This window comes from Chlorocebus sabaeus, chromosome 20 (assembly GCF_047675955.1).
Source record: "Chlorocebus sabaeus isolate Y175 chromosome 20, mChlSab1.0.hap1, whole genome shotgun sequence".
Taxonomy (NCBI): Eukaryota; Metazoa; Chordata; class Mammalia; order Primates; family Cercopithecidae; genus Chlorocebus; species Chlorocebus sabaeus.
In genome coordinates, this window is record NC_132923.1 from 4,529,643 (window position 1) to 4,548,815 (window position 19,173).

A 19,173-nucleotide genomic window follows, 5' to 3' on the forward strand; every position below is an offset into this window, starting at 1 on the left:
ATAATGCTGAAGTTGACAAAACGTGCTTTACATTCATTAATAAACTCTACAGTGTAGATACAGATAAGAATATTTGAAGATCTTGTCAAATCTGCCTCTTGAGGTAGACTATTGATTAAAGTATTTCAAATGTTAGCAAATTACACCTAGAATGTAATTTCTAGATTAGCACACTTCAACCATTAACTAACCTCCTGTGAAAGTTAATACTGAGTGTCAACTTGATTGGACTGACGGATACAAAGTATTGATCCTGGGTGTGTCTGTGAGGATGCTGCCAAAGGAGATTAACTTTTGGATCAGGCAAAAGTCTGCTGGGAAAGGCAGACTCACTCTTAATCTGGGTGGGCACCATCTAATCAGTTGTCAACGTGGCTGGAATATAAAGTAGGCAGAAAAAGATGAGAAGACTAGACTGACCTGGCCTCTCAGCCTACATCTTTTTCCTGTGCTGGACCCTTCCTGCCCTCAAACATCAGACTCCAAGTTCTTCAGTTTTGGGACTCGGACTGGCTTTGCTTGCCCCTCAGCTTGCAGACAGCCTATTGTGGGATCTTGTAATAGTGTGAGTTAATATTTAATAAGCTTCCCTTTAAATATATATATATATCTCCATCTCCTATTACTTCTGTCCCTCTAGAGGACCCTAATATACCCCCTTTAGGGTGTAGATTAGATTAATTTGCACATCCATATATATCACATGAGATTAGCCTGTCATCTTAAATCAAATTCAGAGGAATATTTAGATTTTTTCTTCTCATTCAATTGTTAATAATGAGTGAGACTAAGGGAAGCTGGTAATCATACCTTAGTTTTAAACATGCCAACTTAAAAATGAGCTTATTCTTATCCACAGAGGGTATCATTTTGTCATAATCCATTCTGTGTCCCCAACACTTCATCTCAAAAAACATAAAAATGTCTACTTACCTAAATTGTTTCTAATTTACTGTTATAATAAATATTCTAGCTAATATTGCCATATATCTCTTTTTAATATCTGAAATATTTCCCCTAGACTACATAGTGAAATGTAGGCTCTAAATAGTCTTAAACTCTCAATATAAATTGCCAAATTGCCATTCAGGGGAGTTTGTACCAACTTATATGTCTAACTAGCAATACTGTTAGCTTATCCAACAGAATAATTAACAACATAAGTTATAATTACTAAAAAACATTTGGAAATTTGACAGGATAACTTCGTATTTTGCAAAATAACTCACATAGTATATTTTATTTGACCAGCCTAATTTCAAGGCTGTTTAGCTGCTTGAAAAGGAAGTTTTTATTTGTTCTTTGTATGTACTTAGAATGCTGACTGTGTTTTATTAGCCAACAAGTGAAACCGCTGAAAATATGGATCCAGAGAATCAGACAATGGTGACTGAGTTTCATTTCTCTGATTTTCCTCAATCTAAGAATGGCAGCCTCTTATTCTTCATTCCTATGCTCTTTATATATTCATTATTGTTGGAAATTTCATGATTTTCTTTGCTGTCCAACTGGACCCCCATCTCCATAATCCTATGTACAATTTTATCAGTGTCTTCTCCTTCCTGGAGATTTGGTACACCACCGTGACTATCCCCAAGATGCTCTCCAACCTTCTCAGTGAACAGAAAACCATCTCTTTCATAGGCTGCCTCCTGCAGATATATTTCTTCCACTCACTTGGGGTCACAGAAGCCCTAGTCCTCACAGTGATGGCCATTGACAGGTATGTAGCCATCTGCAACCCCCTTCGCTATGCAATCATTATGACCCCTCGACTGTGCATCCAGCTCTTCACTAGCTCTTGCATTTTGGGCTTCTTCATGTTATTGCCAGAGATTGTGTGGATTTGTACTCTTCCATTCTGTGGCTCCAACCAAATTCATCAACTCTTTTGTGACTTTGAACCTGTGCTGCAGTTGGCCTGCACAGATACATCCATAATTCTGGTTGAAGATGTGATCCATGCTATTTCCATTCTGACTTCTGTCTCTGTCATCACCCTTTCCTATTTAAGAATCATCACGGTGATCCTGAGGATTCCCTCTGGTGAGAGCCATCAGAAGGCTTTCTCCACGTGTGCAGCCCATGTTGCTATTTTCTTGCTGTTTTTTGGCAGTGTGGCACTCATGTATCTGCGCTTCTCTGTCACGTTCCCACCACTACTGGACAAGGCCATTACACTGATGTTTGCTGTTCTTGCCCCACTTTTCAACCCAATAATCTATAGTCTGAGGAACAAAGATATGAAAAACGCCATCAAGAAAATCCTCTGTTCTCAAAAGATGTTCGATGCCTCTGGGAGCTAATGGGAGTTCACACACATCTCTTCAAATAAATCTCATCATCTCCTTAAGTTTAAAATGCTAACAAATCAGTTTTTTAAAATTACCATGCACTTTTTCCTTTTTTAAAAAAAAAATTTAAAGAAATTTTGGCATGTATTTTCAAAGTGAAGTATCTAATGATTTTTAATATGAATAGAACGGTACTAAGTTGTGTGTCTATACATTTCAATTCATAGGTCTTGTATTTCTAAGGCTATAAGTATGATTTATAAATGTTATAACTCTTGCTTAAAAAGTTAAGCTGTAAAAACAAAAACCAAAATGAATACATTAAGCTTTAAAAATATTTAAATGATTGTAAAACCTTCTTATACATTTATCTACATTGTTCTCTTTTCCTGCACTCTGCATTTCTTTGTGAAAATCTGTATTCATCTGGTGTCATTTTCCTTCCACCTGAGAAGCTTCCTTCAACTTTTCTCACACCGTGGGTCTGCAGATGATTAATCTTTTTTGCTTTTGTAAGTTTCAACAAAGCTTTGTAAATCTGAGCAAGTCTTTTATTTTGTTCTCATTTTATAAGATGTTTTTTCTGGATATAGAAGTCCAAAATATAAGATTTTTTCCTTTTTTTCCATGAGTTAAAGATGTTAGTCTACTTTGTTGTCACTGGCATTGTTTTTGATGAGTAATCTGCTGACATCCTTGCTTGTGTTTCACAGTATGTTATGAATGTCTTTTATCATCTCTTTTATTTTTTAGTTCTCATTTATAAGTGGAGCTAAACATAGAGGTTACATGGACATAAATACGGAAACAATAGACACTGTGGACTATTAGAGGGTATGGAAGGGTGGGTAAAACAACCACTTATCAGCTAATACGTTCACTACCTGAGTGATGAGATCTGTACTCCAAACCTCAGTTTCACTCAAAATCCCCCTGTAACAAATCTGCACATAAACCCACTGTACGTGTTTTGATTTATGCTGTTGATTTGCTATACTTTCCAATTTTCTAATGTAAGGACTAATGTTTGATCTGACAGGGGATGTCTGCTATAGATTTACCTGTGTTTCTATTATTCACAGATTATAATAGAATATTTTCTTCACTTTGTAACTTCAGGTAGTGTGATGTCATCTTCCCCAAATCAAAAGAGAATACTGGCCTAAACAACAAACATATTTATTACTTTATAATTAAGTAAATCATATTTATTACTTTCTAAGTGTTTCCATTATGAAATTTTTCATTTAATATTTACAATACCCTTATGTCAGTTTTTTTTTTTTTTTTTTTTTTTTTTTTACTATAAAAAGATTAACAAGATGCACACCAGTGAACTGATTTGGGCTTGGAAAAGAATGCTGCTTAACATTCAGTCCAGAGACCCTTACCCCTCCATCAATTGTCCTCTGATATATCACAATGATTATGCGGCACATAGAGTCACTGAACTTGCGATGTTTGTATAATGCTGTTACATGAATTCCTTTATGGATTAATTTTCACATCATTTTGTAGATGTCAGAGCAAATGCTCTTGGGTCCTTGAAGATTAAATAGATATGTAACATATAGGCTTAGGACCAAAAACACAAATACACAAATCGTACAAAGATATATAGTTATATTTTGGTAAATTTTAAAAAATTAATGTCACTACTATTGAAAACATTCCATGTTATGGTTATGTTATGTTATGTTACATTACGTTATGTTAAAATGCTGTGCAGTTTTATATCTCAACATCTTTGTTCTCATTGCATTTTTGCTCTGGAGTGTTGCTCCCTTTCTTCTTCTCTGCTTTGGAGCTTATATTCAGAAAGTTCACACACACATTTTATCTTCTGAGATAAACGTCCCTGCCTTCCTCCCACAAAACTACACTAGCATTTTTAAGAGCTGAGTAAATTGTCTCCAGAAAAGGAGTTTTGCTCGGCTCCTGTGGAGAAAAAAGCAGGGACACAGGGCAACTGCCAGTGGAATCATAATGATCAGGAGGCCAACTAGAGGTGTGGTGAGAAAATAAGCAGATCATAGTGGAAATATCAATAGTGTTGGTCAAAAAAAAAAAAAAAAAAAAAAAAAAAGTCCCAGTCAACTGTTTTCAGGCAGGCAGTTAAATTCTTCTATCTGCTTGGGAGTGCTAAAGTGGAAAAAAGACCTTAGTCCCAACCTCAGTGCAGCTCGAGACCTTGTTTTCTCCCCTGCCTTGTGGACCCAGCCTACCATTTGTCCCTTCTCACTCCTGTATCATTAAATCCTCTCCTGCATTGATATGAGATTTTAAATACTGATGACAACACATTTTGCCTGAAGAAAATTATATATGTTTCTTCGATTATGCAATTTAAATTTATTTGAGGGAAACATTAAAAAAAACTTAGGTCTTCTTTAATTCTTTGAATTCCCACTTAAAAACCTTAGTATTCTATTTATAAATCTAATACATTTTATTCATTTTTAAAGGTGTTACACATATATTTTGTCTGATTCATAAACTTGGCATTTAATTCTCTTTAAACTATGTTTAAATATGATCTATGTATTTCATTTATTTATTCATTTATTTATTTTTTATTATACTTTACGTTCTAGGGTACATGTGCACAACGTGTGGGTTTGTTACATATGTATACTGGTGCCATGTTGGTGTGTTGCACCCATCAACTCATCAGCACCCGTCAACTCATCATTTACATCAGGTATAACTTCCAATGCAATCCCTCCCCATGATAGGCCCCGGTGTGTGATGTTCCCCTTCCCGAGTCCAAGTGATCTCATTGTTCAGTTCCCACCTATGAGTGAGAACATGCGGTGTTTGGTTTTCTGTTCTTGCCACAGCAGAGAATAATGGTTTCCAGCTGCATCCATGTCACTACAAAGGACGCAAACTCATCCTTTTTTTTTTTTTTTTTTTTTTTTGAGACACAGTCTGGCTCTGTCGCCCAGGCTGGAGTGCGGTGGCTAGATCTCAGCTCACTGCAAGCTCCGCCTCCCGGGTTCACGCCATTCTCCTGCCTCAGCCTCCCGAGTAGCTGGGACTAGAGGCGCCTGCCAACTACTCACCCGGATAGTTTTTTGTATTTTTTAGTAGAGACGGGGTTTCACTGGGTTAGCCAGGATGGTCTCGATCTCCTGACCTCGTGATCCGCCTGTCTTGGCCTCCCAAAGTGCTTGGATTACAGGCTTGAGCCACCACACCCGACCATACTCATCCTTTTTTATGGCTGCATAGTATTCCATGGTGTATATGTGCCACATTTCCTTAATCCAGTCTGTCACTGATGGACATTTGGGTTGATTCCAAGTCTTTGCTATTGTAAATAGTGCCACAATAATCATACGTGTGCATGTGTCTTTATAGCAGCATGACTTATAATCCTTTGGGTATATCCCCAGTAATGGGATGGCTGGGTCACATGGTATTTCTAGTTCTAGATCCTTGAGGAATCGCCATACTGTTTTCCATAATGGTTGAACTAGTTTACAATCCCACCAACAGTGTAAAAGTGTTCCTATTTCTCCGCAAACTCTCCAGAACCTGTTGTTTCCTGACTTTTGAATGATTACCATTCTAACTGGTGTGAGATGGTATCTCATTGTGGTTTTGATTTGCATTTCTCTGATGGCCAGTGATGATGAGCGTTTTTTCATGTTTCTGTTGGCTGTATGCATGTCTTCTTTTGAGAAATGTCTGTTCATATGCTTTTCCCACTTTTTGATGGGGTTGCTTGTTTTTTTCTTGTAAATTTGTTTGAGTTCTTTGTAGGTTCTGGATATTAGCCCTTTGTCAGATGAGTAGATTGCAAAAATTTCTCCCATTCTGTAGGTTGCCTGCCCACTCTGATGGTAGTTTCTTTTGCTGTGCAGAAGCTCTTTAGTTTAATTAGATCCCATTTGTCAATTTTGGCTTTTGTTGCTGTTGCTTTTGGTGTTTGAGACATGAAGTCCTAGCCCATGCCTATGCCCTGAATGGTATTACCTAGGTTTTCTTCTAGGGTTTTTATGGTTTTAGGTCTAATATTTAAGTCTCTAATCCATCTTGAATTAATTTTCGTATAAGGAGTAAGGAAAGGATCCAGTTTCAGCTTTCTACTTATGGCTAGCCAATTTTCCCAGCACCATTTATTAAATAGGGAATCCTTTCCCCATTTCTTGTTTTTATCAGGTTTGTTGAAGATCAGATGGCTGTAGATGTGTGATATTATTTCTGAGGGCTCTGTTCTGTCCTATTGGTCTATATCTCTGTTTTGGTAATAGTACCATGCTGTTTTGGTTACTGTAGCCTTGTAGTATAATTTGAAGTCAGGTAGCGTGATGCCTCCAACTTTGTTCTTTTGACTTAGGATTGTCTTGGCAATGCAGGCTCTTCTTTGGTTTCATATGAACTTTAAAGCAGTTTTTTTCCAATTCTGTGAAGAAAGTCATTGGTAGCTTGATGGGGATGGCATTGAATCTATAAATTACCTTGGGCAGTATGGCCATTTTCACGATATTGATTCTTCCTATCCATGAGCATGGTATGTTCCTCCATTTGTTTGTGTCCTCTTTGATTTCACTGAGCAGTGGTTTGTAGTTCTCCTTGAGGAGGTCTTTACATCCCTTATAAGTTGGATTCCTAGGTATTTTATTCTCTTTGAAGCAATTGTGAATGGAAGTTCATTCATGATTTGGCTCTCTGTTTGTCTGTTACTGGTGTATAAGAATGCTTGTGATTTTTGCATATTGATTTTGTATCCTGAGACTTTGCTGAAGTTGCTTATCAGCTTAAGGAGATTTTGGGCTGAGATGATGGGGTTTTCTAAATATACAATCATGTCATCTGCAAAGAGGGACAATTTGACTTCTTCTTTTCCTAACTGAATACCCTTGATTTCTTTCTCTTGCCTGATTGTCCTAGCCAGAACTTCCAACACTATGTTGATTAGGAGTGGTGAGAGAGAGCATCCTGGTCTTGTGCAAGTTTTCAAAGGAAATACTTCCAGTTTCTGCTCATTCAGTATGATATTGGCTGTGGGTTTGTCATAAGTAGCTCTTATTATTTTGAGATATGTTCCATTAATACCGAATTTATTGAGAGTTTTTAGCATGAAGGGCTGTTGAATTTTGTCAAAGGCCTTTTCTGCATCTATTGAGATAATCATGTGGTTTTTGTCTTTGGTTCTGTTTATATGCTGGTTTATGTTTATTCATTTGGGTATGTTGAACCAGCCTTGTATCCCAGGGATGAAGCCCACTTGATCATGGAGGATAAGCTTTTTGATGTGCTGCTGGATTCGGTTTGCCAGTATTTTATTGAGGATTTTTGCATTGATGTTCATCAGGGATATTGCTCTAAAATTCTCTTTTTTTTGTTGTGTCTCTGCCAGGCTTTGCTATCAGGATGATGTTGGCCTCATAAAATGAGTTAGGGAGGATTCCCTCTTTTTCTATTGATTGGAATAGTTTCAGAAGGAATGGTACCAGCTCCTCCTAGTACCTCTGGTAGAATTTGGCTGTGAATCCGTCTGGTCTTGTACTTTTTTTGGTTGGTAGGCTATTAATTATTGCCTCAATTTCAGAGCCTACTATTGGTCTAATCAGGGATTCAAATTCTTCCTGGTTGAGTCTTGGAAGAGTGTAAGTGTCCAGGAAATTATCCATTTCTTGTAGGTTTTCTAGTTTATTTGCATAGAGGTGATTATAGTATTCTCTGATGGTAGTTTGTATTTCTGTGGGGTCAGTGGTGATATCCCCTTTTTCATTTTTTATTGCGTCTGTTTGATTCTTTTCTCTTTTCTTCTTTATTAGTCTTGCTAGTGGTCTATCAATTTTGTTGATCTTTTCAAAAAATCAGCTCCTGGATTCATTGATTTTTTGGAAGGTTTTTTGTGTCTCTATCTCCTTCAGTTCTGCTCTGATCTTAGTTATTTCTTGCCTTCTGCTAGCTTTTGAATGTGTTTGCTCTTGCTTCTCTAGTTCTTTTAATTGTGATGTTAGGGTGTCAATTTTAGATCTGTCCTGCTCTCTCTTGTGGGCATTTAGTGCTATAAATTCCCCTCTACACACTGCTTTAAATGTATCCCAGAGATTCTGGTATGTTGTATCTTTGTTCTCATTGGTTTCAAAGAACATCTTTATTTCTGCCTTCATTTCGTTATGTACCCAGTAGTCATTCAGGAGCAGGTTGTTCAGTTTCCATGTAGTTGAGCAATTTTTATTGAGTTTCTTAGTCCTGGGTTCTAGTTTTATTGCACTGTGGTCTGAGAGACAGTTTGTTATAATTTCTGTTCTTTTGCATTTGCTGAGGAGTGCTTTACTTCCAACTATGTGGTCAATTTTGGAATAAGCACGATGTGGTGCTGAGAAGAATGTATATTCTGTTGAATTGGGGTGGAGAGTTCTGTAGATGTCTATTAGGTCCACTTGGTGCAGAGTTGTGTTCAATTCCTGAATGTCCTTGTTAACTTTCTGTCTCGTTGATCTGTCTAATGTTGACAGTGGGGTGTTGAAATCTCCCATTATTATTGTATTGGAGTCTAAGTCTCTTTGTAAGTCTCTAAGGACTTGCTTTATGAATCTGGGTGCTTCTGTATTGGGTGCATATATATTTAGAATAGTTAGCTCTTCCTGTTGAATTGATCCCTTTACCATTATGTAATGACCTTCTTTGTCTCTTTTGATCTTTGATGGTTTAAAGTCTGTTTTATCAGAGACTATGATTGCAACCCCTGCTTTTTTTTGTTCTCCATTTGCTTAGTAGATCTTCCTCCATCCCTTTATTTTGAGCCTATGTATGTCTCTGCATGTGAGATGGGTCTCCTGAATACAGCAGACTGATGGGTCTTGACTCTTTATCCAGTCTGCCAGTCTGTGTCTTTTAATTGGAGTATTTAGTCCATTTACATTTAAGGTTAATATTGTTATGTGTGAACTTTATCCTGTCATTGTGATATTAGCTGGTTATTTTGCTCGTTCGTTGATGCAATTTCTTCCTAGCATTGATGGTCTTTACCTTTTGGCATGTTTTTGCAATGGCTGGTACTGGTTGTTCCTTTCCATGTTTAGTGCTTCCTTCAGGGTCTCTTGTAGGGCAGGCCTGGTGGTGACAATATCTCTAAGCATTTGCTTGTCTGTAAAGGGTTTTATTTCTCCTTCACTGATGAAACTTAGTTTGGCTGGATATGAAATTCTGGGTAGAAAATTCCTTTCTTTAAGAATGTTGAATATTGGCCCTCAATCTCTTCTGGCTTGTAAAGTTTCTGCGGAGAGATCTGCTATTAGTCTGATGGGCTTCCCTTTGTGTGTAACCCGACCTTTCTCTCTGGTTGCCATTAACATTTTTTCCTTCATTTCAACTTTGGTGAATCTGGCAATTATGTGTCTTGGAGTTGCTCTTCTTGAGGAGTATCTTTGTGGTGTTCTCTGTATTTCCTGAATTTGGATGTTGGCCTGCCTTACTAGGTTGGGGAAGTTTTCCTGGATGATATCCTGAAGAGTGTTTTCTACCTTGGTTCCATTTTCCCCGTCACTTTCAGGCATCCCTATCAGATGTAGATTTGGTCTTTTCACATAATCCCATACTTCTTGGAGGCTTTGTTCATTTATTTTTCCTCTTTTCTCTCTAGACTTCTCTTCTCGCTTCATTTCATTCATTTGATCTTCAATTGCTGATACTCTTTCTTCCAATTGATTGAGTTGGTTACTGAAGCTTGTGCATTTGTCACGTATTTCTCATGTCATGGTTTTTATCTCTGTCAGTTCGTTTAGGGCCTTCTCTGCATTGATTATTCTAGTTATACATTCTTCCATTCTTTTTTCAAGATTTTTAGTTTCTTTGTGCTGTTTACATAGTTCCTCCTTTAGCTCTGAGAAGTTTGAGGGACTGAAGACTTCTCTCAACTCGTCAAAGTCGTTCTCTGTCCGGCTTTGATTCATTGCTGGTGACGAGCTGCATTCCTTTGGAGGGGGAGATGCGCTCTTATTTTTTGAATTTCCAGCTTTTCTGCCCTGCTTTTTCCCCATCTTTGTGGTTTTATCTGCCTTTGGTCTTTGATGATCGTGACGTACTGATGAGGTTTTGGTGTGGGTGTCCTTTCTGTTTGTTAGTTTTCCTTCTATCAGTCAGGACCCTCAGCTGTAGGTCTGTTGGAGTTTGCCTGAGGTCCACTCCAGACCCTGTTTGCCTGGGTATCAGCAGTGGAGGCTGCAGAAGATAGAATATTGCTGAACAGCGAGTGTTCCTGTCTGATTCTTTCTCTGGAAGATTCGTCTCAGGGGTGTACCCTGCCATGTGAGGTGTGGGGTGTCAGTCTGCACCTAGTGGGGGATGTCTCCCCATTAGGCTACTCAGGGGTCAGGGACCCACTTGAGCAGGCAGTCTGTCTGTTCTCAGATCTCAACCTCCCTGCTGGGAGATCCACTGCTCTCTTCAAAGCTGTCAGATGGGGTCATTTACATCTGAAGAGGTTTCTGCTGCTTTTTGTATAGCTATGCCCTGTCCCCAGAGGTGGAGTCTACAGAGACAGGCAGGCCTCCTTGAGCTGCTGTGGGCTCTACCCACTTCAAGCTTCCCTGGTGGCTTTGTTTACCTACTTAAGTCTCAGCAGTGTTGGGTGCCCCTCCTACAGCCTTGCTACTGCCTTGCAGTTAGATCTCAGACTGCTGTGCTAGCAATGAGGGAGGCTCTGTGGGCGTGGGACCCTCCCAGCCAGGTGTGGGATATAATCTCCTGGTGTGCCATTTGCTAGGACCCTTGGTAAAGCGTAGTATTAGGGTGGGAGTTACCCAATTTTCTAGATGTTGTGTGTCTCAGTTTCCCTTGACTAGGAAAAGGGATTCCCTTCCCCCTTATGCTTCCTAGGTGAGGTGATGCCTCGCCCTGCTTCAGCTCTCACTGGTCGGGCTGCACCCATGGACCAGCACCGATTGTCTGGCACTCCCCAGTGAGATAAACCCGGTACCTCAGTTGAAAATGCAGAAATCACCCATCTTCTGTGTCGCTTGTGCTGGGAGCTGGAGGCTGGAGCTGTTCCTATTCAGCCATCTTGCTCCCGTCTCGTATTTCATTTTTAAGAATCTCAATTTGCTGACTTAATAAAGCCTCATCAGACTTTTAAAATAATCTTTTTAATCTAAAAAGAAAATTATAAATAAAGCATGTGCTGCTATAAAGACACATGTACACGTATGTTTATTATAGCACTATTCACAATAGCAAAGACTTGGAATCAACCCAAATGTCCATCAGTGACAGACGGGATTAAGAAAATGTGGCACATATACACCATGGAATACTATGCAGCCATAAAAAAGGATGAGTTTGTGTCCTTTGTAGGGACATGGATGCAGCTGGAAACCATCATTCTTAGCAAACTATCACAAGAACAGAAAACCAAACACCACATGTTCTCACTCATAGTGGGAACTGAACAATGAGATCACTTGGACTCGGGAAAGGGAACATCACACACTGGGGCCTATCATGGGGAGGGGGGTGGGGGGAGGGATTGCACTGGGAGTTATACCTGATGTAAATGACGAGTTTATGAGTGCTGACGAGTTGATGGGTGCAGCACAGCAACATGGCACAAGTATACATATGTAACAAACCTGCATGTTATGCACATGTACCCTAGAACTTAAAGTATAATAATAATAAAAAATAAATTAAAAAAGAAAGAAAAAATAAATAAATAAAGCATGTCTTAAATCCTTTCAAATGTTTCAATACTGTGATCAATGGAGTAAGATTTCAACTTAAAATAGTAAGCTTAGTATCTTGATTAACTGGGTAATTTTTATTGAATATTAAATTTAACCTGAATGAAGTTAATTTTTGAAAGTCCAAGTTAATTTTTCAATTACAAATTTTAAATTATAATTACAAAGTAGATCTGGTATTCAAATAGACAAATTATCTGAAATAATACAAACACAAAAAGTATTAAATACATGCATATTTACTAACAAAAACATGAATAATAGATTTCAATCCTTTAAATAGTTTTATTTTTGGATCTAAAATTCTGGTGAGTTTTAAAGATGTTAACCCATGAAGGAAATAATTACATAACCCCTTTTTACATTCATGCAACAAATATTTACTGAGGCTACTCTGCCAAGCACTGTTTTAGGTCCTTAAAATAGAACTGACAAAAAATTCCCTGCCCTTATGTAGCTTATGCTATAAGGAGGACAGGTATTTTTAAAATGCACACTAAAAATAAGCAAGAAAATATAACTGTTACATGAAACTATGTATTCTGTAGAACATATAAAAGAAAATAGAACAAGATGATCAGGTGTCGGTAGCAGGATAATAATTTTAGAACAGGTTGGTAAAGTTGAACCGTATTTAGAGGGCCACAATTAAACAAAGATTTGAGGAAAATGGAGTTAGTCATAAGGAAGGTGTGTAAAAGTTAAAGAAAGTGGAAAGAAACATGAAACTTGACTTCACAGTCCAAGACAGGTTTTCTTTGCATAAAACCTGAAAGGGGCTTCTGGCCGATATCGGTCAGGACTGCTTTCTCTTACAGACTAAGAGTATATGTTGGTTTTCAAGTGAAGAGCGTATTACAAGCTTGGAATGTTTCTGTGTGAGGGAGAAGTTTAATGCTGGGGTTGGAATGTCTCTGGGAGGAGGGGAGGTTATCTTGGGGCTGACATCTTTCCAGCTAGAGGGGGATTATCTCGAGGCTGGCATCTTCCTGGCCGGAGGAGGGCTATCTTGGGGCTAGCATGTCTCTGGTTGGGGAAGAGTTTGGAAGGTTTCTGGCTGGAGATATTATGTGTGGTTTATATTCATGCTGACCTTAGCTATTAAGCTGATGCCCTTTGGATTTAGGTGGTTTTTTAATAAGGTGAACTTTAGAATGAGGGACTTGTCCAAGATGGTGATGCTCCTGCTCTGTCAGGAAGAATAAGACAGGCAGTACTAAAAGCTAGTGAAAAAGCCCTGAAGTGGATGAGCCTCTGACCTGTTTAAGGAATCAGGAGACTGATATGGGGGAAATGGAATCAGGGACAGGTCTGGAAAACTAGACAATGAGTTCAGGGGGAAAAAATATATATATATAGATTATACAGAGCAAGCTTGTCCAACCCGCAACCTGGAGGCCACAAGTAGCCCAAGATAGCTTTGAATGTGGCCCAACACAAATTTGTAAACTTTCTTTAAAAATGAGATTTTGTTTGACACTTTTTTCATCTCATCAGCTCTTGTTAGTGTTAGTATATTTTATGTGTGGTCCAAGACAATTCTTCTTCCAATGTGGCCCAGGGAAGCCAAAAGATGGGACACTCTGATACAGAGACTTGAAGGTCATTACAAGATTTAGATTTTTCTAATTTACTCTGAGAATTGGGAAGTTATTGGAAAGTACGGAGCAGAGGAGAGACATCATCTGATGTTGAGTTTAACAGAGTCAGGCATGCCTCTGTGTTGAGGAGACATTGAAGGGAGGCAAGTAGGGTAGCTGCAGTCCTTTGGGAGCTTCGGCAATAACTCTAGTGAGAGATGATGGTGGTTCAGATCAGGATAGTGGCAATGACGATGGAGAAGTGTGGTCAGTCCAATTCTAGGTTCAGTTTGACAACAGAACAACAGAATTTCTTGATAGACTGCAAATTGACTGTGAGAGGGCAGTCAAGGATGACCAACTGGAATGATGGAGTTGCCATTAAAAACATAGAGAATACTGACAGAGAATACTTCAGGAAGATGTTGGGAGAAAGGATACTAGAAGTTTAGTTTTGCATATTTTAAGTTTAACTGGACTGTTAGACATCTAATAAAAATGTTGAGTAGGCTGTTCCATATTTGGATACTCAGAAGTGAAGGCTAGAATGGAAATACATGTGCAACCTTTTCATAGAATTTTACTACCATTGAGAAAAGAGAATTAGGGTAACAAGGAGCAAGCGGGATCACTAAAAACTTTGTTGGCTGTGATTCACAATAAATAATATACTTTAAATCATAATTTAGGACATACATACGTTTACACATTCATATTCATACTTCTAATAGAAAAGTATTTTTATAAAGCAATGCTTACACTTACTCCATGCAATACTTTCGATCTTTTCTATTCTGTTTTTTCCTATTCTATGTTATTAAAAACATTTTTGGAACTGATTTCACTCATTAACAGGTTGTGACCCTCAATTGATAAACAAAATGAGATTAGGTATTTAAACTAATTTAAATTAAGTTTAACCTAATTTAAATTACCGTTGAATAAAAATTTGACACGATTTTTATTTTTAATTTTTTATTTATGGTTTCTAATTTTTATTATAATAATTGCATTATATTAAAAGCTAAGTTTTATTTTTAAAAGCATATGATAATTTTAAGGTGATGAAGAAAATATATACTCTCTGACAATGCTAAGATATCAAATAGTATAATCCTTTCTAAAGCAAATTAGCAATGTGAGTCAAAAGATTTAATAAACATGAATATCCACTTAGAAGTAAGTGACAGATAAGACTTCATCAGTGCAATAGAATTTAAACTGAAACTTGAAGATTGAGAAGGAATCAGCCAGAAAACCATGTAAGATAAGTCATTTGTGCAGATTCCCTGAGTTTAGAAACAGCTGGGTTCATTAAAGGAACCAAATGTAGGCATGTGTAGATGGGATACAGTCATGAGCTGAAGGCTGGAGGCAAAATATGTAGAATCTCATAGGTCATGCTTTGAGAAATTGGAGTTTAATCCAACCTACAAGTGAAGACCTCAAAGAGATTAAGTAAGACATTACACCCTTAGAATAACATTCCTGGTGTGGTATGAATAGTAGATTGGACATGGAACAAAACTGTGGAGGTGGGAAGGATGATTTAATATAATTTATCAGTTATATTTTGCTATATAACAAACCACCCCAAAAGTTAATGGCTTAAAACAGAACCTATATGTTTGTCTCAGAATTTCATGAGTTAGGAATTTGGGCTGGAATTAAATGGGTAGTTTTTCTAGTCCTGGTTCACTCATGTATCCAAGGTCAGCAACTGGTTGGTTAGAGCAGGCTGAACTGGGACAAGATTAGCTAAGACAACTCTATTCCCATTCGTGTGGTGTTTTACTTTCCAGAAGTCTAATTCTGAGTGTGTTCACCCAGTTACCGTTTAGAGTGTTGAAACAGTCTAAGTGTGCAGACAAGGTCTCTTGAAGCCTAGGCTCAGAACTGGTCCATAATCTCTTCTGTTATGGCCCAATCCAGTCACAAGGAGACATAGAGAAAGGGAAAGAGATTCTATCTTTTAATGGCAAGAGCTGCCAATTCACCTTGCAAGAAGCATGAACACAGGAACAGTTAAGACTGTGTAATTTTCTTTGCAATATAGAGATTATTGGTATTTTCACATTATGCTAAAATCTTCCTTGGAATCACTAGAACTAATCATGTGCATGTGGGCTAAAAGAGTAGGGTATGGTTTATGTTTACAACTGTGGCAAAAAGTATCTTGAGCTAAGTAAACAAATTAATTATAGTGTTGCCTTTTATGTAATCAATGGTGTTGCAATGAATTATGTCTTCTTTCATAAAAATTAACAGGTCTTGAAAAAATTAACTACCCTTTCAGAGGATAGAGAAGTAAAAATAAATAAATAAATAAATTCTTAATTCAGTTGAAAGCAATTCTTTAAAAGAACGTGTATTCATATAACCTGTTGATTCTGAGCAAATCTATCAAATGAGGTTCATACTTTACTTATGACACACACTTATGATATAGCAGACATTTCAAAAGGACCTCAGCCAATGTCTTCAGATAAAGAGACTTAGGATGAAGGCTCTGGGGCTAGGAATAGAAATATGCAAAGCATGACCAGCCTGAGTCCTTGACTAACTCGCTTCAGAGGCTACAATGCATTGGTCCTACACAGAACCTGGTGTAGGAGGAGCAGCTTTCTTCGTGAGCCTGCTAGGTAAAGCCTTTACTTAGATGCTTGGAGTTCCTGACACTATGGAAAACTAATGAGAGAATATCAGAGAAGGAGGTTTCTATTAATTAAACCATGGGGAAATAGAAATGCTGCTTTCTCTAGTTATCAGGGGAAATACCCCAGTAGAGAAATCTCCCCAAGAAACCTTTAGAAACAGGTATAACAGTGCTTCCGGCTGAACAGAAGGGACTTAAATTTCATAAACCCAGGAATGGGTAGGGACCTCATTGTCTCTGCTAGAGGTAAGAGGAGAATGCACATGGCTTAAGATGTAGGCTTGTCATGGGTCAGGGAGAAAGTAAATTGCCAAATAGGTAGAGGGAAAAGACCATTTAGCTAGTGATCTTTCTGTTGACTTAAATAACAATATTTGGGGACATATTTGAGGCTGCATGGGTGGCAGAATAGAATTAGTCTTGGTGGAGGACGGGAGGATAAACACAGGATTAGAAATCAGAGATAAGGTTTTATTTTTTTTCTGGAGCATGACATATTGAATAATTGAGACTTTTTCACTGGTCATAACATTGTTTCTCAGCTTTCATATCCTCAGAATTTTCTAAATTAATTATGATCCAGGAGGACACCATTGCACATACTGGTACCTTGTTTGAGCCAGATAAATATAAATCATCAGTATCATTAATAAGAGAGGTCAGATGTATCAGTAGAGTCTATTACTGAAAATCTTATGTCAGGATATTGACGCAAACAGAACACAGTCTCTATCCCAGATCAATTTTTTATTCTTACCTTCAATTCTCTCAGTGGGATTGAGTGAGCTTATGTCTTTCCTTCCAAGTCTCCAACAGATAAACTTCTAATTATCATATTAATTTCTGAAGGGTAGAACACTGATTTTGCCAAAACACAGGTTCCCTGATTTTATTAAAAGGATTAGCATCAAACACTTTGAAGAAATACATAGGAATTCCAGAAACACAGTAAGACAGTAGCTCTGACTGCTTTAGAGGTCCTAATGATCTCAAATTTCTGGAATTAGTAGCAGCCATCTCTATGCTAATTTGAAAATTGAGATAGTAATAAATCTTTTTACCTTTTTCTTTAATCTCTTCATCTGTGTAGGTCAGGGGCTCAGTAGAGTTGAGAGACAGCATTGAGTTCCCAGGTGTAGGGGTAGTCAATTAGAGCAACGAGGAGACATGATGAAAGTTAGCAGTGAAGTCTTTAATCACTTATGGTGATAATGTGAGGAACAAGCTAAAACCGGAGAAGGTGCTACTCCTCTCTGTTCTATTTTCGCCCATGGACTTGTGCTCAGGTCAGGTGGATCAGTGCAGACTTGGGAATTGTTCCACTGCTGAGGGAGCCCCCAGAAATGCTTGCAGCAATTTTATGGATCCTGTGGTAAGGGAAGGAAGACAGCTAGAAGTGGAAAAGTACTGACCTAAGTCAGAGTAGGGCAACATGTCTTCAAGGTTTTCTCTTCTTGCCACCTCCCCCCGTGCACACCCACCAGAGCAGAGGTCTCAGCAGAGACACTTCAAAAGGACATCAGCCAGCATCTTCAGATAAAGAGACTTAGAATGAAGGCTCTGGGGCTAGGAATATAAATACATAAAAAACGTGACCAGCCAGGAGTTCCTGAGTCCTTGACTAACTCACAGGAGAGACTGCAATGCAGTCTTGCTTCTGCACCAAGTCTGGTGTGGGGAGAGAAGCTTTTCCCATAAGACTGCCAGGTTTCCCAAAGGCTTTAGCCTTTGTCGTTGCCTGTTTTTAAGCCTGAAAATTCACACATAGGTTTTAACCAGGAGCTGGAACTCTTCAATTTGATTTTTTAGGACATGAGTGAGAAACATAGGCTACTTTAACGTGGACCCAAGTCAGGTCAGATGCTGAGGTGCTGTGAAAGCAACAGCACAACAATTAGTGTGAGGCAATAGTAGACCTAGACTATGATTGAGATCATTCCAAGTAAGATGATCAGGCTTGCCTGGAGGATTGAATGGAACTGAGTCCCAACAGTTATCAAGCAAGGAGAAGCTGTTCCAAAGCCCACTAGGATCTACTTTAAAAGAGTCAGAAGGCTTTCTCCTATTTTTATGTGAATCTCTTTTACCTGCCTGGAGCATCAATTCGGAAACAGAGCAACTATGCCAATAAGCTGACTTAAAAGCTTCCCAGGATTCTAGCATTGCCATGGCAATTGGGGTACACACACAAGAAGCATCCTTTCAGAGGACACATATGGTCCCCTGTAAACAAAGAGTTAACAATGTTAAGGCAACCCACGCCGGGCATACATTAGGCGGGTAGTCAGGTTAGCAGGGTCCCCAATATAGCCTCCCATCATGGGGCCTCCTGTCCTGGTGTTTCCAGCTCAGTGTGAATAATGTAGTTGAATCTTTGGTTTTACTGCCCCATCTGAGGCAGTCAGTTTTAAATAGTTTTATTTGTCTGTGGCATTTGTCTATGGGTCTCACAAGTGTAGACGACATCCGCAGTTATTTTTTGTGGAATGTGTAGAAACTGACACCATCCTCTGATATCTCACAGTCAGCGTTATCAGTTCTCAGCAGCTTGGAAAGGCAGCACAGGGTAGGATTTTTGGTTCATTTTTCTTTTTACTTATTTGTTTCATTCTTTTTTAGAAAAAAGGAAAACTTTTAAGAGCAAGCCTGAAAAAAAGATTATCAGTGTCTTTCCATTTCCCCATGTTTCCTCAGGTGCCAGGTTTTAGTTTATTGTTATCAATATGTCTCATAAGTAACCAAAATATTATATTTTTAAAATAATTATTGCTTATTTTTTATGTGTTATGGAGCATGGAGAATCCATCCTATGGCTCATGATTGGGCTCCTTGATGTGCAGCTTTGGTGGAAAATTGGGGGCATTATCAGAAGCGATGTGCTCAGGAAAACTGAACAGAAAGCACATGTGTTTTTCTAGGACCTAGATAGTATGGCCTGGGTC

The 19,173-nt window shown here is 38.3% G+C and overlaps 1 protein-coding gene across 1 annotated transcript; it reads left to right on the forward strand.

Moving 5' to 3' along the window:
* Positions 1-1,362: 1,362 nt before the first annotated feature.
* LOC103223774 (olfactory receptor 6K3-like) lies at positions 1,363-2,306 on the forward strand. Its single transcript, XM_037999802.2, is given in 2 exon segments — positions 1,363-1,465; positions 1,468-2,306. Coding segments are annotated over 2 exon segments (942 nt in total).
* Positions 2,307-19,173: the final 16,867 nt, after the last annotated feature.